The 22563-nt window shown below is 52.0% G+C and overlaps 1 protein-coding gene across 4 annotated transcripts in view; it reads left to right on the plus strand.

Annotated features, from left to right (window-relative positions):
• The first annotated feature begins 551 nt into the window (after nt 1-551).
• Nucleotides 552-22563, plus strand: part of ABCG1 (ATP binding cassette subfamily G member 1) — a 67941-nt gene continuing 45929 nt past the window's right edge. For 3 of the 4 annotated variants that reach the window (XM_059921623.1, XM_059921624.1, XM_059921626.1), the window contains exons 1-2: nt 552-706; nt 7952-8195. In XM_059921623.1, coding sequence (XP_059777606.1) covers nt 665-706; nt 7952-8195 — 286 coding nt within the window. In that variant the 5' untranslated portion in view covers nt 552-664. Of the gene's footprint in view, nt 707-930; nt 980-7951; nt 8196-22563 lie in introns of those variants that run through there. The other variant, XM_059921625.1, reaches the window with a different exon arrangement.

Raw genomic sequence — 22563 nt, forward strand, 5'->3', positions numbered from 1 at the left:
CACAGCAATGCTGCATTAATGAGTGAGTGTGCTGCCTCAGTATGGGGGTACCACCCCAGATATGGAGCTGCAGTGGCGGGGGAGGGGGCGTTGGAGCGGCCATCTCTCCTTTAGTTCTCACGCTCCTACGTGGCAGAGAGATGCCCAACAAGGAAAAATGTGCCCCTCCACCCTCCCCCGCCAGACGCCTCCCCTGGCCCCCCCTGGCCCAGCACTGCAGGCTTTGAGGTGGCAGTTCTGGAGGGGGACCCCCACTGACTGACCGCAGGGGGCCCGGGGTCGCTGGCCCAGGCCCCGCGAGTTTCCGAGCTCGGCGCCTCCGGGGCCGGGGCGGACCCTCGGCACCTGCCAGGCCAGGGGCGCGGGCAGCGGGAGGAGCTGGACTGCCTGGAACTGGGGCAGCCGCGCCGCACAGGAGCAAAACAAGAGCACGCGCACCTGCCGGCTCCGCCCCGCCCCTGCGCGCCGGCCAATCGCGGGTCGTGGGCGGGTCCGACGCGGGCGGGTCGTGGGCGGGGCCGGGGCCCCAGCTGCGGCCGGTGCTGGAGCCGGAGCCGGAGCCCGCGTCGGGCGCAGCCGCCGAGCCTGGGGCGAGCGCAGCCTTTTGCCCGCTGCCCGTCCCCGCCGCCCGCAGCCTCGTCCCCGCCGCCGCCGCCCCCGGGGCATGGCCTGTCTGACGGCCGCTTTCTCGGTCGGCACCGCCATGGTGAGTGAGCGCATCCTTCGGCCTCGGGGCTTGGTTCTGTTCTCTAGAAGAATAAGAAACGCACAAAGACCTGCACCCGCACCCTGACACCTGTCCCCCGAGACCCGGGAGAGGCGCCCGACTCCCATCGCCCCCCGCCCTGGCTACCTGGCTCCTCGGGATGCCCCTTGCAGCCGAGGATGCGGGGAAGGCGGAGGGGCCAGGAGAGGCAGGGAGGAAGGAGGCCAGCAGCCTCACAAGTGTACTGATGGCCTTGACCTCGTCTGCCTCCGGGTGAGGGGCCTGGGGACCCGGAGTGTACAGGCGCGGGGCGGCAGCCTGGGCCAGAGGGAAAGGGGGCCCCATCCCTCTGCCGGCGCGAGCGGCCAGAGCCTGGGGAGCGGGCGCCTCTCGCGCTACTCTCCGGAGCGCCGGCACTGTCTGGGGGAACAAAAGAGAGAGGCGGTGGAGAGCCGGAGCCCGCGCTGCCCCGTCGCCCTCGGGGACAGCCTCTCCCGGACCTGCTCAGGAGGGGGCGGCGGAGTCATGGGGAGGCACATGAGGGGCGAGCCTGGGTACCTCTGGCCACATTTCTGCACCCTGTAGAGAGAATAGGGTGGGGACAGAGGCACGCATCTCACTTCTCCCAAGGGTGCCAGCTCCGTAGGGGGCCCACCGGCTGCAGGCGCATTCTTTGCTAGACACTCTTACAGTAAGTGCTATTCCTCTGAGTGGTCAAGAGTCTCCTCTTGCCCCTTTAAAATAGCTCCATAAAGTCACATTAGGGGGAAAAAAAAAAACTAACCATCTTCTCACCCATCCTAGGGCCTTTCTATGCCTAGCACGCCGACAGTGCAGTTAGGCACCTCTGGACCGATTTCAGGTCATCTAAAGTACAAATAGAAAGCATTCCGTATTCCAAGCCCTCTCGCCCTCCCTATCCATCCCCCTTCTATCCTTTGTCTATGTATTTACTATCCTGCTAGTCACTTCCCATGAGCTGTAACCCCACCATGCACATCAGGTTTTCACCTCCACCCCTCGCCTTTATTTCATTTTTAGCATCCTGTATTTGAAGTCAGCAGGGCTCAGCAGGATTTGACCGACAGTTACCTCTTGCCTTGAGCTCAAGAAAAAAAAAAAGTAGCCGGGTTTCTGCGCATGCTCTGCTCTGACAACTGCATCCTATGATTCCAAACAGGTTACTGTAGAACATACCGAGCCTCGGCAGCTCATTATATAATGATTTTGTGTAAACCAATAGAATGGGGCCTCGGACACATTAAGGAGGTTGGTAGAGCAGGAAAAAGCCAGGGGCAGGGGGACCCACAGGCCGGGTCCCATCTCTGGGCATGTACTGCCTTTATGACTTAGCTTCTTCCATATAAGAGGGATCAAAAAATAAAAGAGGCAGTCCCCTCCTCATGACATTTGCTTTTATCTGGTTTCATGTTTGGGTAACACTTGGCCATTCTTCATTTTACCCGTGTTCATTTCTTTGGGATTCCTAAATGATGGTGGTAATGGAAAATGAAGGAGGTTAGTATTGTTAGTTGTGGGTAAAGAAAGTTTCAGGTCTTGGAGGTACTGGGTAACTAACTCTTGAAGCCCTTTCAAAGCTGCAAAAGTAGCTCATAGATGTGGGACAATAATGAAGCAGAATGTTTTAAGGTACAGGTGTTTCTATGTCAAGATATTTTGGATGTTACGTTATGGTTTGAGACAGTCCCAGAACTCAGGTGTTTCGTTCGTGTGGAGGTGCTAATGGCTGAGCTCATTTTTTCAGAGAATGTTGTTTTGTGTGAAAACCATTCTCCCTGAAAACCTTGTGCTTTTTTTTTTTTTTTAAACAGAAAGCCTTATTTTTTTTTTTAATTAATTAATTTATTTATTTTTGGCTGTGTTGGGTCTTCGTTTCTGTGCGAGGGGCTTTCTCTAGTTGCGGCAAGCGGGGGCCACTCTTCATCGTGGTGCGCGGGCCTCTCACTATCGTGGCCTCTCTTGTTGCAGGGCACAGGCTCCAGACGCGCAGGCTGAGTAATTGTGGCTCACGGGCCTAGCTGCTCCGCGGCACGTGGGATCTTCCCAGACCAGGGCTCGAACCCGTGTCCCCTGCATTAGCAGGCAGATTCTCAACCACTGCGCCACCAGGGAAGCCCTGCTTTTTTGTTTTTAATTTAAAAAATTCTACCCAAGTCATAAACAGAGCCCTTGGGAGATACCCAGGATCCTAAACTTTGCTCTGCGGTCCAGCCCGGGGCTGACTGCCAGGTGTGAGTCTGGAGAAGGTGCCTTGGAGGATGGAAGAAGCACCCACATGGTGTTTCAGAATCCCTGAGCTGGGCCGGGCAGGGCAGGCAAGGGCTCCCAATGGGACTGGTATTTGGGGCTGTTAGAAGCCAGATTTTGGAGACAATGAGGTTGGCATTCTGAGTGACCATGCCAGTGACACCTACCCTTTGCTTAGTTGAGGGTGTGACGTTTGGGTTCTTTTCCCTTAGGCGGTGGCCTTGAGGATTCTGGACCAGCACGTTTTCCTCTTATGTGCCCAGGGTCCCAGGGAGGGATCTGCCCTTCAACTGCAGGGTCCGCTGGTCTAGGTGGGCACCATAGCTGGCAGCAGTGAGAGAAGTGAGAGAGAGTGAATGCCTGGAGCCTGTGAGTTCCCCTTGGCTTTCCTCCCTTCCCCAAGATGCTGTGGGGAAAGTTTCTATCTCCAACTGGACTTCCCTGGGTAAAGGAGAGTGAAGCAGCCTCACAATGGCTCAGGGGCTCTCTGACCATTAGAGACCCTCCCCAGCTAAACAAGCATCTCAATATATTAGCATTCAAATTGAAGTCAGTGCCCAAGAAAATATTCTTACCAACAGCAGGCAGAAACAGTCCAAATAGGGTCTCCTCTGCATTCAACACCTATGAATGGACTCACTAGTATTTACCACTTATTATGCAGCACAAATTGTGTGTGGAAGGGGAGGTCAAAGAGAATGCTTCAGCAAGATAGGGAAGCAAACAAAGAAAGGGAACGAATGGGGAGGGAGGGTGTATTTGTTTCATCTTTAATGAGCTCAGGAGGCTGAGGACAAGCTAGCTGTAACCTGCATCGCCAGCGGCTCTCATCTGAGGATGTGTTTCCAGAGAGCTGGTCTATTTTGGGGTGACAGCCACTGCCACCCATCAGACAGGATTTCAGGATTTTATTAATTGGACACCCATGGCGGAAAGGTGGGTGATGGCATGCACCGCTTTGGTGTCGGTTGCTTTGCGGGTATAGGGTTGTGTGGTTTCCCCATTCTCTTGTGGATTTCCCTGTAAGGGCTGGGGGCTGGGGTGACCCAGGGTCCACTACAGCTTGCCTACAGAAAGCCAAGCAACGTCCCGGCACTGCTGGGGACTGTTTGGGAGGACCCGTGCCGGCAGGGAAGCCGCACAGAGCTGGACCCCAGCTTGGCTACTCCTTAACGGTGCGGTCTCAGGCAGGCGAGGTGGTCTCCTTGTGAAATGGAGCGGAAGAGGGTCATACCCCACCCGGCCCCCGCCCACGGAGAGCTGTGGAGACAGAGGAGGAGTAACCTGTGCAGTCTGTAGTTTAAGGAGCGCATTGTAATTGTGCGTTGCTGAATGAATAGTCGCTACTGTTCATAATTGCTTACCTACTACGCGGGAGGTATTATAATGCAAAACTGTAATTATAAGTACGGGCCTCTGGCTTCACTCTCTCGCTCCTAAATCAGTTTACTCCCCCAGCTTTGTCCCACTGGCCCGTCCACTTGTCTCCCTCCCCACTGCCCCCCGCTGGTGAAGGCCACGCACCCTCCCCACTGCAGGCTGCTGCAGGAGACGGTTCTCACCGGCCGGCTGGTCTGCTACTTCCGCCATGAGATGCCTCCTCGGCCCCGCAGAGACCTCGGGATAAAGTGCACATCCCCTAACAAGCTTTGCAAGCCCTCCACCGTGCGGACCCCGTGTGCCTCGCTAGTCCCACCTTGTTCCAAAAGCCCCTCCCCCCCGCCCCAAATCGGAGCTCCAGCCCCTGAATTTCAGATCTCCAGCTGTTCTGCTCTCTTGCTGCCAAGCCTTTGCACATGCTGTTCCCTCGCAGGGAATGACGGTCGTGAACGAGCACCCCTTCCCCACCCCACCTCGCTAAGCTCAGCTTACAGTTTATTTCCGCAGAAACACCGTGTATCCCCACCCAGGGCCCCCACTGCATTGCGTGACCCTCGTGGGTCCCTGCATCGTCTTGTTCTAGCTCTTGCCCCTTGGTATTGAAATTGCTTGCGGCCCAGTCTTGGACTTGAGCTTGCTGAGGCCACAGGCCAGGTCTGTCTGGCTGACTACTGATCCCCAGGGCTTTATCTGGGCTGTGAGTGAGTGAGTGAGAGGATAGATAGGCTTGGAGTCTAGACGGGCAAGTCAGACCCTCTTCATAATCCAGGTCTGGCATCTGCTCCAGCTGGCAGGTGGGTGGAGTCATGGCTGTTCGTCCCTGTATTCGTGTAGGTTTCATTAAAGAGGGAAGACCCGACCTGTCCCTGGGCTTCCTCGGGGTGATGCGAGTGGTGGGTGCTGGGGGAGGGTGTGGATGGTCCAAGGTGGTTGGAGGTGGAGGGGGCCACGCCCTGGGGAGGGGCTGCTGGAAGCTCCCGCCCCCAACTGAACACAGAGCAATTGGCTCTCCCGGCGTTAGAGCCAGTGCCCCGGCAGGACGTGGGTCCGGAAGCAGACGTCTCACCTTTCCAGGTGGGGGTGAGGATGGACTTTGGGGACCAGGCCTGGAGCTAACTGTCTCACCCATTGCTCTGTCCACTACCCACCCCGCCCCCAGCAAAGCCAGGATTTGGTGCTTCCGGGGGCCCTTGTGGAGTCAAACGGGGTTATAACCCTGGGACAGCAGCTCGTGTTCCCCAAGAGCAAGACAGGTGGGCCCAGGGATGGCATTTGGTGCTGCTCTGGGTGCTGGAGCTGCAGGTGCACGTTCTTACCCGCAGGTCAAAGCCAAGAGCGTGCTGAGCTGGGGCAGGGTCTCCGGTTGCTCCTTCAAGGGGCCCTGACGCAGAAGGCACCAGACGAGCCCGGATGCAGAGGCCGCGCCCTGCAGCGCCCTCCCGGGAGCAGGAGAGGCTCGTTCTCAGCCCAGGCTCTGAGGAGGCCCGTTGTCAGGCTAAGACAAACCTCCCCAATTATGCGGAGGGTGCACGAACCTACTCCTGCTTGTGTTTGAAGCATTTCTCATGCTCCGTGCCAGCGGCAAACCAAGACTAATTTTGTCAGAATTTTACTCCGCACTTTAATTTTTAGCCACAGAATGTTAGAGTCAGTGAGCTAAGACTTGATGCGGTGAAGCTTTCCAGAGGTAGGAGATGCCTGGGAGGTGTGTGTCTTTTTCTTAAACAGCAAAAAGCAACATTTTCAAACAGCACAAGAACCGGAAACCCCTGTGCCCACAGCTCCCCATCCCATTTGTGTTTTAAAGATTCAAAACCTCCAAATCGTCCAAGGTTTCCACGATGGAAATAATGTGGAATAATAATAATGGAAATCCTCTTCAAGGATGCAGTCACGTACCCTCAAGAGGCCACTCTAACGCGGGGGAGGGCTTGTTCAGGTCACTAGAGTTGCTGGAGTTTATAAGGATGTTTATAAACATGGATGATCCAGTCTCTGGTTTTGTTTTAGCTTTTTGTTGGGAACAATAATGATCAAAAAGCCATCAACTTTAAAGAAGTACCTCACAAGCTGTGGAAAAATAACAGTATGATGTTATTTAGAACAAATAGCAGTATGGCAGTGTCTCCCCAGTCCTACGGCCATCAGAAGGGCCTGAATTATCAGAGGTGGTTGTGCACGGGCTCTCTGGATCAGGCTGACTGCCTTCAACAGTATGGAGGAGTGTCGCCAGAGGCCCACGCTTTTGGCACTGTGGAATGTTCTGTCTTGATTCAAGAGGCAGCTGGAAAAAGCACAGCACATTATTCATCCACCCCAGGGTTCTTCTGTGTTTTGGAGGTGCCTGAAGCATATTGACTTGTCCAGCGTTGCCAAGCCATTAGAAAGGATATTCCTTTCTTTGCTTAAATACCTTTGGTTCTTGGCTTATCTGTAACAGTTCAGTGGGCTCCCATGGAAGCTTGAAAAGCCAATGTAGCTACGTATTAGGTATCCAGGTGATGCAGTGGAAGAGGCACCTGTTTTGTTTTTGTTTTTTTTTAATTTTTTTATAGCAACTTTATTTATTTATTTATTATTTATTTTTGGCTGTGTTGGGTCTTCGGTTCGTGCGAGGGCTTTCTCTAGTTTCGGCAAGCGGGGGCCACTCTTTATCGCGGTGCGGGGACCGCTCTTCATCGCGGTGCGCGGGCCTTTCACTATCGCGGCCCCTCCCGTTGCGGGGCACAGGCTCCAGATGCGCAGGCTCAGTAGTTGTGGCTCACGGGCCCAGCTGCTCCGTGGCATGTGGGATCTTCCCAGGCCAGGGCTCGAACCCGTGTCCCCTGCATTAGCAGGCAGATTCTCAACCACTGCGCCACCAGGGAAGCCCGAGGCACCTGTTTTTTAAGTGACTCATACCCTGGGATCACTTCTGCCCCTCACTTGATCGTAGAGCTCAGAGCAAGTTCCTTAAAGTAGTCTGTGCCTCAGTTTCCTTGTCTGTATCCCAGAGAAAAACAAATTAACCTTTCCAACACTTCAGTGCTATTATGAAGATACAGTGAGAGAGGAGAGCTGTAAGGGATTTGGAAAATTTACAAGGAGAACACAAAGGCCATCTCCTACAAGCCCCATCGGTCCAAGTGGTATCATTGCTCTTGAGAAATGTTTATGAGATTACGCCAGGAAGGGACTAAAAGAGCTCATTGTAAAGCTTTTTCAGTTGTGCATTTCTTAGCAGCCTCATGCATTTTCATGGGATTTTTTTAATGAGTGGACTGTAGGTAGATCATTTTTAGGGTGGCTGGTGTTTCATTCTTTGAGACAGGTGATGTGTTTATCAGTTTTATGATCAGATGTTATGATTCCTAAATAAGACGGTAGATCATAGTTTATCTTTAGCACGTTTTTAGTAGAAGAATAAGTGAGGGCTGGGGAGGAGGAATTCCTCTAGGTGAGCATTCTTCCTGTGATGCTGAGGGCACCGTGGAGGGTGAGAAGCATTGATCGATGACGCTGACTGATCGATGGCCCTGAGCCTAATGGTGAGTACCTGTGGTCCTTCCCGTGATGCAACTTATACCTGCCCTTGGTGCTTCCTCCCCATCTTTCTAGAATGGCACCAGTTACTCTGCAGCAATGACAGAGCCCAAGTCAGTGTGCGTCTCTGTGGACGAGGTGGTCTCCAGCAACAGGGAGGTCACGGAGACGGAGCTGCTGAACGGACATCTGAAGAAAGAGGACAACAATCTCACAGAGGCCCAGCGCCTCTCCTCCCTGCCGCGGAGGGCGGCTGTGAACATCGAATTCAAGGACCTTTCCTACTCGGTCCCAGAAGGCCCCTGGTGGAGGAAGAAAGGTAGGGCGGGGGCTGCTGTGTGCATCCAGAGGCGCAGGCACCTCGGAGGAAGGAACAGGTTGTTTGGGAAGATCTGGGTCTGGAAGCTGGGGGGCTGATTTCTCTTTCCAGACTCTGGCTCTGCTGTGGCCAATGTATGTAACTGCTTTATGCCCGATTTTTCCTCACTTATGATACGAACAGATCAGATTAGATGACTCAAGATTCACAGCGTTTGTTTTTTTTTGACTGAAGTATAGTTGATTTACAATGTTGTGTTAGTTTCAGGTGTATAGAAAAGTGACCAGTTATACGTATATATATATGCACTTTTCCAGATTCTTTTCCATTATAGGTTATTACAAGATATTGAATATAGTTCCCTGTGCTATACAGTAGGTCCTTGTTGTTTATCCATTTTATATATAGTAGCGTGTATCTGTTAACCCCAAACTCCTAATTTATCCCCCCCCCGTTTCCCCTTTGGTAACCATAAGATTGTTTTCTATGTCTGTGAGTCACACACTGGTTCTTAAACTCTGATATGATCACAGACTTTGACCAGGGTCCATGTGTGCTGGTTTCCTGTCTGCACTCGGAGGGTCCTCTTTACTGGATGCTGTTAATGTTAGTCTTTCGAGATAGGACTCTTTTTTTAATGTTTCAGAGCAAAGTGGAAGCCAGGTGTTTCCTCCCAAGCTTGAAGTGTTGAAAAGTAACCAGTGACCTATAGTAACCTCTCTGGAAACCAGTCACGTATGTTTACAGATCTTGAAAGGACTGTCTCATGGGGGGCGTTGGTGGGCTGTCCATAAAAACAGAAGAGATGATGGAGCAGGTGGGACTCGGAGGTCTCGGGAGAGCCGCACACACAGGAGTTTGCCGCCGGCCTGTTGCATGTTAATGGGAATTGATGACTGATGGTATTTTGAGTTTTCTTAGCAACGTGGATGCTCCTTTGCCAGCTCTAGATTTTCAACGTGTGTAGAGTTAATGCCTCCCTGGGTTGGTATTTCTTTCTCGAGCCTGACCGACTTCTTCCCGTGGAACTCAACCTTCATCCCCCCCTGCTCCGTGCACCCTCCATCTGTCCATCTTTGAGGGGGGGTGACTGGGAGAGGACGTGTTACACATCACCCAGAAACAGTGGTCCTCAGTTTCTAATGAATCATTTAAAACAACTTGAAAATCTATGAGGAATTTGGAACAAAGTGACTCAGGTACCCCCGGAATATCCTGGAATATTGGGGTTTAGAGCTCTCAACTTAAATCTAGATTCAGTTCTTCTTCCTTTTTGAAGAAGATCCACCAAGACTCACTTGTTTACTTTTCATCTTTCTGCCCCTTATTGCCTTCATTTTGCTTCCTACTCTCTTGACGTGAAGCAGTTGAGACGGTTGGCGTGGGCACCCTGGAATTCCTTGGAGCCATGATTTTAGAACCTTGATTGACTGGTCCCTGGGACCTTCGAGCCAAGCTGGTTGTGGGATGATTTTGTGTCTGTTTGCACAAATGGGAACAGATCCCAAACCTTCTCAGCGGCTGATACTATAGCATTGTTATCTGAGACTCAACATTTTCAGAGTGTGCCGGCCTGTTTTGTTAACAAAGAAATTCTGTGAGAGGCTCAGGGTTGGGCCCATTTGTTTGAGCCTCTTGAAATTTCAACATAAGATTCCAGCCTTTTCCTTCTCCACTTGAACAAAGATCTTACCGAAAAAAATGCACTGAGCGACCAGGAGGGTGTTGTGAGGTTTTGGCCTGATATGTCTCTGTAGATAAACTGAGGCAGACATGTGGGCCACGTGGGCAGGTTTCTGTCCACGTGTTACGTGTGGCCTTAGAAACGTGGTCCTGATGCTGAAAACGCTTGGATGGGTATCCTCTCAGGTGAAGGCTTGAAATGCAGAAATGCACATATTTGAAAACCATGGCAGAATCTTGGTTTGAAATCCAACCCAGCAGGTGTTCACCTGGGGCTGGCAGGTGAAGAATATCATTTCCTGGTCAGGTGTGCGGCTTGCCCACCCTATGTTCTCTACATGTTAGAACTGGTCACACTGATTGTCAACGGCGAAGGCCTCTTAATTAATGAGGGAGGGGCCACTACTGTCCATGGCCGGTCGCCTCCTAGGAAGCCCCGCTCAGATGGCTGCCGGATAGACACTTGCCCTGCAGTAACCTCTGTGGGCTCAAGCAGGGAGGCGTAGAAAGTGGGCCCCAGGGACCTGCCTGTGAGTCAGAGATGGCTACGGCTGGAGAGGAAGTCAGGCACCATCAGTCTGGTGTGTCCAGGTTTTTGGTTTCTCAACCAACGGGGCCCTGACTTCTCTGTCTGGCTTCCTCCTGGCCTCTTTCTCAGCCCCAGCGCCTGTGTCCACTTCCCTCTTTGTGCCCCTCCTCCCGTGCCGCCCATCGTTTCCTTTGTTCTTGGTACCCTCGCAGTTCAGAATTTAGATGGTTTATCACTCCCGCATACCTTGAGGGTGTGGGATACTCGTCCACCTTTGCACTGAATAGAAAGGAAGCCACTGTGAAGGGCTTGCCCCGAGCCTGAGCTGGGGGGTCGGCCAGGGGCTGGGTGGTGGTTTCCGACTCTGTGGTCCAGCTTGGGCCCCCGGGCAGCGCCTGGTGCAGGGCCTCAGGGTGCCAGGGTCCCCACGGCCATGGGGAAGCTGTGCTCCTTCTCCAGGCTTGGTGCCCACAAATGCTTGCCGAGCTGGCAAGCATTTCCCTTTTCTCTTGGCAGTTTTGTATTTCGTGTCGCCTCTGTGTGATGCCCAGCGTGATGCCAAGTGTGACCAAACTTCGGGGCAGGAGCTTTTGTTCTTACTTCTCTGACCATATTCTGTTTTTCTGTCTGTATCAAGTCATTAGCGTTTTTTTTTGTTTTTTTTTAATTCAACCTTATGTGCTGAGCTCATTGTAATGACCACAGTGAAGTGTGTAGTGAAGGACAAAGGAGCCTGAGGGCTGGAGGGATTCGCTCAAGGTCGGAGCCAGCAAGGTCCGCCACCCAGCCGTCGGATTCCTAGTCCAGGCGTCTTTCCATCACGAAGACACTGGGCCACTCCAGTAAACTCTAGGAAAGCCTTTTTTCTCCCAGAACATGGTGCTACAACACAAACTCAACACAGAATGCTGTAGCAAAGCCTGGCACTGGGATTAGAATAATATTAAAAACTCCTACACAATTATTTTAAAGAAAGAAGACGGAGAAAGAGAGCTTCATAATCCTCAGTAGAAAGGTCATAAGTGACTCCATAGCGGTGTTTTTAAGAAGGCAGTGTCAGGCACTGATGCTTTATAATTCTCGAGCTTGACAATTGCCAGGCAGTGACTTCAGCGTCTCAGAAAACATCTTGTATTTTCAATTGTAGCTCCATTTTCACCATATGATTAATGATGTCTTGAGAGGAAAAACTGGATCGTATAATAGATTCCTAGTAGACAACATAATTGTGAAAGGAACTGTTCTCAGGAGAAAAAAAGTACACCCCAAGGATGATTTCCCTGGCTTCTGATACAGTAATGACTTTCCCTCAAGGAATTCACTCACGTAGCCTAAGTTGATGGGACAGATGATTTGGAACAATGTGGAGTCTGGTGCCGTTACACAAACTATTGTGTCGAGGGACGTAGGGGAACAATCTGGTTTGATTGTCCTCACTCACCCCAGTGTGACTTATTTTTGAAAGCAGCTGTTGCTGCCTGGATGGTAGACACTGCGTTGGTGTTGGTAACATTTAGGACCCCTTGTGAAGAAGAGAATCCACGTTGTGAAATGCTGAGGTGGAGCGGAGAAAATTCTACACTCAGACAGCACTCTCTGTCTTTCAGAGCTCGCCCACACAGTGGAGTTAAGGGGGTACTCTGTCCCCCAAGGAGACTGGAGCCATTTCCATTTATACAATTCAAGCAGTCCTTTGGTCCAGTTGGCTCAGGGGCCAATTCTGTCCTTCCAATGTGTGGAGTACACGAGGCTCAGAGATATATCCCGGGTCACAGGAGCAGGGGAGGTGGGACGTGAAGGCAGGTCTGGGGGGCTTGAGGCTAGGACCTGACAAGACACCTAGTAAACATCCGGCCCTGACGTGGGCACACAACGGGACCATGATGGCACGGATGTGCCTTACCCCATTTTACAAAACCACTGGGGGTGGCCTTGACTGTTACCTCTGACTCATTTCCCCTTTAATCGGCCTGCTTGGATGTCAGTCACCTCTGCCTTTCACAAGGACCCATAAAGAGGTTTCCTAATCCCATGGAGACGCTTGGCTGTCCTGTCTCCTCCCCAGGGAGGTGAGGCTGGCACGTATGGCATGCTTTGCACAAACAGGTGACATGATTCTTAGAAATGAAATAACACCTCCCAAGATTACCTTGTGGGTTGAGAAAAAAAGTAATCATATCTGAGGGTTTGGAGAGTTTTCTTTACTCTTCCCCAGCCCGGCTGGGGCCTCAACACAGTAACACTCCGATGGAATGGGACAGTACCTCCTACTTTGAAACCGGACCCTCCAGCCTCATCCTTGCCAAATGCCAGGATGGAGTTAAATATTCTGGGCAGCCCCACATCAGATTATCTGTATTGGTTTGCTTTGAGCTATAAAAATGCATTGGAACACCCTTCTCAAATTGAAGTTTGCTTTCCCTTAATTTCCATGGCAATTTCACAAGGCCTGCACTGACAGCCTGGCGAAAGTGAGTAGAATGTGCCATTAAAATCCCTTGCAGTGATTCCATTAAGGGAAGACTGGATTCCAACCCAGCGCTGGGTGACTTGATCCAAGCGGCTGGGACAGGGGTGGAGAGGGAAGGCCAGAGAAAGGGGGACTCTAGAAATCCCAGAGCAGAGAGGGGACTCCAGAGGGTGGGCTGCTCAAGTGCAAAGGTGGCTTTATGCTCCCCTAGCATGAATGAATTACTTTTGTACTTCTTGGAAACCATCATGCTAGGGTGGGCTTTCTTTGGGGTGCAAAAGAAATGGCTTTTGATACTGTGCCTTTGTCTCTATTTGAGGCTGTGACTGGTCTTATAGTGCAGTGTGGCAAACCTAAACCTTGCTTGCCAGGGCTCTCTGCTTGAGGCTGGGGATTTACAGAGCCCAATGACCCCAGGTCACCTTGGTGAACGCAGATGGCTGGAGAGCTCCTCCCATCCCCTCCGGGGCCAGCTCTCAGGCTCTCAGTGGCTTCCTCTCAGGCCCATTTGGTGATGAGGTCTTCTGGAATAGTTCTGTACCTCCGTCTTATATGCTCCGAAAGAGGCTTTGAAAAACTGTGGAGGATGGGCTCTCAGGACAGATGGATGTAGTGTGACCATCTACAAAACCACAAGGGTTTGCTAGTTTACAGGCAGAACTTGAACATCCAAGGGGTCTAGGCGCCCCTTCTCCGGCCAGGCCCCCCTCTCGCCCTTGGAGCACGCTGCATGGAAGCCAGACCGTCACCAGCTGGGACCTGGAATCGGGGTGCGTGATTCAAGTGTGGCTCCATCAGGCTCAACAGCCCCCGTAGACACGGCACAAGTGGCCCTGCCGACACTCGCTCTCCTCCTTTGCTTCACTGTCAGGCCACCCCCGTCGCCTTCCGATTGGCAAGGCACAGTAACACGTTGCTGTTTTTCCAGAGAGTGTGCCTGGTCTGGAGACATCTGGTCTCTTCAGTGTGACTTTGCAGGACTGTGTTCTGCTCAGTGGGGGGTTGGTGTCACTGTATCACTTTTCAAGGACATTCTCGGACACTCATTTTCACCTGCTGGGGGGGGGGTGCCCTCCTGCCTTCCTTTAACACCCCAAATATGCTGACATCTTGAAAACTTCACATGCCGGAACTAACGTCCTCTCTTATAAACCAGAACCGAATCCATCAAGGCCAAGAAATAACACAGGGTGACATTCTGCTGAACACGAAACCATTTCTTTTGTCTATCAATTGGCAGAAGAAAATGTTTAGTAACCATACACCTGCTCTATTTGAGTTTAGTTCTAGAGTCAACAGATTTGCTTATTTAAGGAACACAGGTAACCACGTGGGTCAGATTAAAAAACATTTGGAAAGACTGAACCGTACAAACCAGGGGTTTGTAGAATGGAGGTACATGCTCTATAAAACCCTTGCTGATGGAGTTCCAAAACCTCTATAGGAAAGCTTACGTTCAAGTAAAATATCTCTGATACTGAGTGTTTTTGCCCCTAATTTGAGAAGAGGCATCAAGAGGAGTTTTCAGAGTGAAGGATGGAGGCTGATGAACCTGCAGGGACCCGGCCTGACCCACAGCCCTTAGTTTTACTTTGCACTTTGTCAGCTGTGTTGTCATTAGTCACCTTTGTGCTTGTGGGGTAAATGGCGTTCGGTGTCAAAATTAAGACATGCCAGAGTGATTTCAAGACTGTGATTATGTCCAGCTGAGACCTATATTTAGAGCCTGAATCTTGGAGCCCAAAGGGGCCTGGGAGCTCCCTCATCTGGCCTCTTACCCGTGGAGCAGTCCCTCTCGCCCCACGACAACGGGCGGCCAGCCTCTGTCTGGGCAGCAGCCAGAGCCTGACATCTCCCTGCGTGGCCAGGTCCATGTTTGCACAACTCTCATTCTTAGAATTCTGTCTGTTGAGCTGAAATCTCAATTCGAGTCATGTTCATTTGTTGATCCAAGTTCTGCTTTTTGGAATTCTGCAGAACGCGTACAATCTTGGTCTTGAAATGAGCTCACGAATTGGGAGGAGAAAAGCCTAACCATGTACAAAACAGGTACATCAAGATCCAGGGCTACCTGGAAAGGAGGAAATAAGAAGCCTGTGGTTCGTGGAGGAGATGAGGCTGGAGTCCTGCTTTGGGAGTAGGTACCACAGTGGCATCCCTGGGGGCAGGGCAGTGAGCAGGGGCCCCTGCTGGAATGTTCTTGGTCTTGCTTGTGAACTGGTAAGGGTGGAGATCAACGGAAAAACAGAACCTGAGTGACTCTTTCTGTTTCTTTTACTGTCATAAGGTGAGCTGATGGGCCCCGACAAAAAAGTCCCTCGCCTTGATAGCTCCACTGCCTATCTTGAAAGCGAACCTTTTAGCAGGAATTTTATGGGATTTCTCAGTTTTTATTTCTTCCCTCCCACTTTTTTGGCGGGAGAAGTGTCTATTTATTTCTTAATTAAAAATAACTGTTTACTAAGCAAATGCTGTTTGCTTTAGCACATTGTCTCATTAAGTGTTCCCCGGAAAGCCACGGGGCATTATCAGTGTGGACATTACCCAGGAGGAAAGGAGGCTTAGAAGGAGACAGATCTCAGGTTCAGGCTTAGACCGCGAGTCCTAACGACCTGCGTCTCAACAAGCTCTGCTGAGAACCCTTCTCCCTTTTGTCATTTCGCAGGTCCACGTAAGATGAAATGTTTTTCTCACCTTTTCTTTGCGGATGACAGACACAACCCCAGACCCCGGCGGCAGCTGGGGTGCCACAAAAGCCCTCATCTGCTGGGGAAGGGGACCCCCAGATTTCCTTCATGAGCTGGGCTGGGGGCAGTTTTGGCTTCCATCGTGAATCAGAACTCCGTCCAGCTGGCTGGGGTCTGTGCGGGGCGCCTCTGCTCGCCCTGCCTCTCCAGGACGGGGTTATCGGGCCCCCTGTCGTCCACCCCTACGTTCCTTCCAAGGGCGACCTGACCGGCTTGTCTCGAAGGAGCGAATTCATTCTGGCCAGTCCCCACCCCCCACCCCCGCCCCCCCCCGCCCGCCGAGAGGGCTCTTCCGCCGGCTTTAAAAATGGAGTAAAAACCCATCTCTTTTCTTGGCCGGGGCGGACGCTGACTCTGCAGGCATGGGGCCCAGGGCGACGTTTGCGCTGTCCCAGCCAAGCGGCAGGGACACACCTGCTTTCAGATATAGATCTGGCTGAGGGTCCGGCAGAGGCTCCCTGGAGGTTTTCGTTCTCCTCGGGAATCCTAAATTTTCAATGGTTGAAAGAGAAGAGCACGGCCGGCCTAGCTGCGGGCCGGGCAGGTGCGCCCCGCTGCGCGTGCGCAGTGGCCGCCGGCGCAGCCACCGCCGCCGCCGCCCGCGCCGGGGTTACTACCGGTCAACGCTCGCGGGTAACCTCGGCGGCGCCGCGCGATTGGCTGCGTGCCGGGCGCTGTTGCTAAGCGCGAGCAGAGGATGCCGAGCTCCTAGATCCGGATGCTGTGGCCCCTCCGAGCCGGCCGGGGTCTCCGCCTACCCCCGACTGGGGCTGCCCTGTGCACAGCGGACCCCCGGGCATGCACTCCCCACTGCTCCAGCCCAGATCCGACGAACACCTGGGCCCGGAAAGTGGGAGAACATTTCCAGTAGCCTAATTTTGCTCTGGAGGCATCACTAAAATGCATCTGAGGAATGGAGATATTTCGTACCCAGTGATTGTTATTTTGATGTCTTTAAGCATAATTGGGAAACTTCACTGGAATAGAAATAGCACATAGATATTTAGAAAGGCTGTCCTCAGGAAAGTGGCTGGCGTCCTGTACAGTGAGTGTCTCAGTCCTTATCGCTTTCATCAGAATGGGGAGGCCTCAGGAATTTTCCAGACTTCTATTTAAAGTGGCAAGTGGGGCCATTAGGTCAGGTGCATGCGTTTCCTGTGAGACAACCGATACCTGAATCCTCATGAAATATTCTTGTTTTGCTTTGTTTTAGGTTCTCCCCGTGGGTGAAGTAATGAGAGGCAGGGCCTTCTGGTTTGGGCCAAGCAGATGAAGCAGTCAGCGTTTACAAATGACCAGGGTGGATTTTGGAATCCTGGAATTCCCTTAGGAATCTGAGTGGCAGGTCCAGTAAGTGGGCTGGAATCCAGAGTGTCACGCTGCAAGGCTGCCGCTTCCCTGATCCCTGCTGACTCACTTCCATCCTGGGCGTGTTAGCGAAGTTTAAAGAAATAGCAGCTGAACTTTAGGTGTGCTTCCCGTAGCATCCAGTACACATCGTGTGTGTGTGTGTGTGTGTGTGTGTGAGAATCCATACATGCGATCATGAATATAAACGTGATTTCTACAAGTTGGGCTCCGTTCCAGCGCCTCAAAGGCCTGGGATGCCTTGATGGGACTGGAGGTGCCATGCTTTGCCTCTCCCTGGGAACCAGGGTCTTCCCTAGACACCCAGCCGGTCTGGTTCCTATGGGCTGAGTTTAGGTGAGTTATGAAACGTTCAATGCCATCATTCATATGGCTCCTGACCAAACACAAGAAGACCGGGAGCTAATGATTGTTCTTATGAGAATAGTCTTGGGTTTTACTTGGTTGCTTATTTGATTTTGTGATTGTACAGTTGACATTTTTATAAACCTACCTAGAAAGTATGGTTCTCAAATCTCTGAGACTCACTGACCTGAAGGTAGGATACAGGAATCAGAGATGGTGGTGGGTAACTTTTACACATAAATTCCCTCTTGTGTTTTCCTGAGGTGCTGCCGGTGAGGTGGGTGAAAAACCTTTGGAATAAAGAAGGAAGTGCACATTTATGAAGCTGAGACGTTCCATTGCTATAAACAATAGCAGTGCTTATTGCCAACACAAGAACAGACTATATCCAAAAGCTGGTTGAAAAGTGGGGAACCCTTACATTTAGTTTCACATTTCATGAGAGTCCCCATTGAGACTTGGAAAGGAAGCTTGTGGGTTTCCTGTTTCTAAGACCTGCATGTCGGCCTGTCCAGAAAATGGCTATGTCCTAAATGGTATGAGAGGGCGCTGTCTAATCATGGGCTTCTGGTCTACCCTGTAAGTTGTCACAAATGTGCTGCATGCCATGGTCCAAACCCCACACCCTTTCCTCATCTCTGATTTTTGTCTGGCTTAGAGAGGAGGATGACAACTGTCATCTTGTCACTTTGTCTCTTCTTAAGAGTGTTCTTAGTTTCAGGATTGGATAAGTTTCGTGTTCTTAGTTTCAGGATTGGATAAGTCTCTATAAGTCTCAAAGTGCTTAGCCTGGCCGAAAGTCTCTCTGTGGGCCCTTTCCTGCTTGTCTCTTTTCTCCGCAGCCACTCTGCATGTGCCAGCCAGCTGGACCGCCTGCTGCGGAAGGGTCTGCTTACCCAGTATCTGTGTGTTCTCTGCCTGGGCCACACCCTCTGCCAGGAACCCTCCCTGCCTCCCCAAGCTGGCGGAAAGCCTGCCTTCATCCATCCTTACCTCCGGGGCCAGGGTCCTTCCTGGGCACCTCCCTACTCCTCTGCCCTACGATCATAGAACTCAGTGCATGATTTTATGTGTTTCTTCTGAGCTTCCAAGCAGGGGCTGTGTCAGTCACCCCTCATCTCTGCCACCTACCCCAGGCTTCACTCAGAGTCGGCACCCTCTAGGTGTCTGCCAAATGAATGAATGAAATAACAAAAATCTGAATCACAGTAGAAGAGCATATGCTTTTACCCCAGAAGAGGTCTTAGGAGAAGTGGGGAGGAAAAGCAAGAGCCCCGAGGAGATGGAGTGTTTTGATCTTCCCTTGCTGTGTCAAGCCCGTGAGCCATCTCTGACTAGCCATGTAGGAAGTGGTTTCTAGGTGCTGCTTCCTTGGGGCAGCTCAACTGCTGGCCTCAGCTACAGCATCGTGGGTGGGCAGGCGGGGTGCTGGGCAGTGCGGAGAGCCTGGATTCTGGGTCAGGCAGCCTGCTGTTGAAGCCTGGCTCCACATGGTTTGGGGGCCTCGGTTTCTCATCTGCAGAATGGGGCTGATAAGAGTGCCAGTCTCAGAGGGTCGGAGTGGGGAGTGACTGTGACCCACGTGCACACAGTGGGGCTCAATGCTTTTTAGTGTGTGGGTCAAAGGTCTCTGAAGGGTTGGGTTCTTGGCTTCATTAAAGATTTGGTATAATAAAAAAAAATAATAATAATAACACAGCTCATGCGCAGTAACTTACCCCGTCTTCCCAGCAACCCCGTGGGAAGGTTTGCTTACCCTTGCCCTGTGGTTCAGAGCAGTTAAGTCCCTTACGCACTTGCCCAGCAGCACAGAAGTGCCATCTCTTGCACAGCCTCCGGGATCTCTCATCCAAATGCCTGGAGCTTCCTGCCCTCCCAGAGGGAGACAGCTGACAAGCTTCCCCAGAGTTGTTCTCCGAGAGAATTTCTATACTGTTCCTTCTCTACCGTGCCCCTGGGTTTCCTGCTCATGGCAACAACTAGGACTAAATCAACTGAGCGTTTCAGAGATGTGAACAAATGCCTCTTGTTAAGATGCATGTGCCTTCGTGGACCAGCTAGGTAGAGTTTATTCTATCCGGGAGGTCTTCCAAGAGCTTTAGGTTACCACCCGAGGAGGGTTGCATGGTCCAGACATTTACATGGAAGCATCTACACTTGTCGTTACTGGATGGAAATTTCCACCGTTGGAACGAAGCTCCCCACAACGAAGCTCCCCACAACCTTACACTTTAGAGCTTGGCCTCAGGAGTGAGGTTTGTGTAGGTTACCTTAGGAGGATGTGAGATTTTATTAGGTGCCGTGCATTTTAGTCTGGTGGCTAGACTTTGACGACTGAACATTAAGGATGTTGTACCCACTGCTCCAACTGGCAGCCGCGGGGGTGTCGGTGGTGAGCGAGGTCTCAGCGTGGCAGCGGCATGGCCAGCACGTGAAGGCTGTTCTTGGATCTGCAGATATTTAACGTGAAATCCCACTGGCTGTAGTTTTGTAGAAAATGTATTTTCCTTCCTTTACAGTAATTCTGAATTAATGTGTACCAAGAAGGAGACTAAGATGAATTGAATTGTATGTGGGGATTAGTTAACATTTTCCTTCTTTCTCTCTCTGTTTATTTTAATAAAATGATTCCCGGTCTAGCGCCTTTTAGCAACATGCACTCAGCAGAGAAGGGGGTGGGGCTGGAAACGTGGCCTCCAGACTAAAAGAGTCAGGGTTCAAAACCCGGCTCTACTGCTTACTAGCTGGGCAACTGACTGAGTCACGTAACCTCCCTGTAGAAAGGGAGGTTATTATTAATAATAATAATACCCATCTTATTGGACCAAATATCTTGATACAGGTGAAGCTCTGTGCCCAACATGTAACATTTAATAAATAGTAGCTACAGTCCTTATGAATGGTATTATATGGGATATAATAAAATAATAATAGCCTAGAGTCAACAGGATGTTATCATTCTAAAAGTAAGTTGGGGGTAAAATCTGAGGCTTTAGAAATAAAAGGAGTGAAGCTGCTGCACAGTTATGGTGAATGTTGACTTAGATGAGCGCTTCCTGGGCGCGAGGGAGGAGGGGGAGGTGTTCGGGACCTCCCGAGGTCACAGGGCTGTAAGTCTTGTGTTAGAGGGAGGGTCCAGCCCTGTGTACCTGCCTTGGGCTGCGAGGCCCCCCAGTGGGCAGAGGAGGATGGCAGTGGTGTGACCAGCCTTGTGGCATCCCCACCGCCTTGTCATTGACGAGGGAACCGCTGCTGGAGAAGCGTGAACGACACATTCAGAGTTCCTACGAGGGCCACTAGGACCCCAGGCTCCTCCTCTCTGTCCTGCATCCTGTCAAAAGATCCTTTGACCTCCCAGGTCCACGGGCATTTTGAATGAACTTGAAACGTTAAAATATTTCCTTCTTTCACGCATGTGCCCTGCTGCGTTGTCTTCATCGAGAACGAGGTAGTGTCATCAGAGAGAAATCTGATGAGCTTGGAGGCTGTGGTGTGGGGATCCTGCAACCAGGGCTCACATCCGGCCCAGATTAAGCCTGCTCTGCGTCTCTGGGGACAGCAGACGGCCGTGACAAGTGGACACCACACTCGCGCACGCAGGGCAGTGCGGGGTGAATCCGCTGCTCTGGGACTTTGTCAGCATCGCGGGGGTGGGGTGGCCACGTGGGCAGACTTCCCAGCGGGAATCGGGGGCCCGGGGGCCTGCAATGGCCAGGAAGGGGCACGTGGATCTCTGGGAGTTTCGTGACTTTGACGCTCAAGGACTTGCTCTGAGAGCCCTGCCCACTTCCAGAAGTGACTGGACGCGGAATGTGAGCCGGACGACCCGGCTGGGCCACCAGGTTTCATGAAAACCTGTGCAAAGTGGGCCTTCTTGGTTCACATGACGTCAGTGAGCTTGCTGTAGACTGAAGGGGGACACATCAGAGCTGTGTTTCTGGGGGGAGTTTGAAAATCCGTAGGGTTTGATAATGTTATACTGTTTGGTAAATGATTCCGTTGTGTGGAGAAGGCCCCAGGGTGCTGTGGTCACTTGTTTTACAAACGTGCCTGCCATGGACAGTACAGCGGAGCCAGATACCTCCCTAAGGAACGTGGGGCAGTGAGGTTTCATTTTATTTTGTGCAAAATTATCAAAGCATGTGCTATTCTTACTACTATATTTGGACCTTCTGCGTTCCCATGAGGGATTAGTGGCTTTTCAAAAACTGTGCTGTGAGAGGGGAGGAGGGTGCTGGAGCAGTTACGGGCAGCAGTGCCTGGTACCCAGAACTGGGTGGTCAATCTGGGGATGGAGAGAAGTGCCGAGAGGTTAGGGGTGAGTTTGCTGCTGGGAGAAGGCCGACCTCTCGGGGGGCTGTTTCACACCTCACACGTCCACAGCTGCTCTCAGAGCTGGTGAGGGTGCGACGGCCCAGGAGGTGGCACTTTGGCTGTTTCATGCCCCCAGAAGCTGACGTGGCAGGAGTCCATCACAGTGAGCAGCGGTCCCAAACCGAGTGAGCACCAAAGTGGCCCGGAGGGTGACCGGCCCCCTGCCCTGCCCCGAGGCTCTTCTTTGGGGGTCTGAGGCTGGCAAGCCTCGGTGTGTCCTGCAAGTGCCGAGTGACACTGATGCCGGCCCGGGGACCCTGCTCTGAGAGCCGCTGGGGTAGAGCAGAGAAGCTGGCGGCCACTTGAGAACCACACTTGACCTTTTAAAAGCCGGAGCCGGAAACGGCCCTGCCCACACAGTCGGCTTCCCTGGGGATGAGGGTGGTGGGACAAGGAGGCAGACCTTACTTCGTGGGAGATGCAGGGCCAGGCATAGCTTCTGAGTCCCCCACTCTGTGGACTCGGGGAGCCTGCAGGCCCCTCCCCTCCACAGCGACCTGTAGAAGTTCACTGTCCCTCAGGGCGTCTCTGTGCTTCCAGACGCTGGATAACAGGGCAGGAATGCCTGGATTCAGCAATTTATTTATTTATTCATTTTTGGCCACGCCGTGCGGCTTGTGGGATCTTAGTTCCCTGACCAGGGATTGAACCCGGGACCTCGGCAGTGAAAGCGCAGAGTCCTAACCACTGGACCACCAAGGAATTCCCAGGATTTAGCAATTTATACCATTATTTAAGAGAGCACAGATTGTATTTTTATCTTCATCTGATCCAGAGAACCGTGTTCTAGGTACCCATCCCTGTGTGTGTGTGTGTGTGTGTGTGTGTGTTTATTCATGCTCCCTGGTTTGC

Source organism: Balaenoptera ricei, chromosome 4, assembly GCF_028023285.1.
Source record: "Balaenoptera ricei isolate mBalRic1 chromosome 4, mBalRic1.hap2, whole genome shotgun sequence".
Classification (NCBI taxonomy): domain Eukaryota; kingdom Metazoa; phylum Chordata; class Mammalia; order Artiodactyla; family Balaenopteridae; genus Balaenoptera; species Balaenoptera ricei.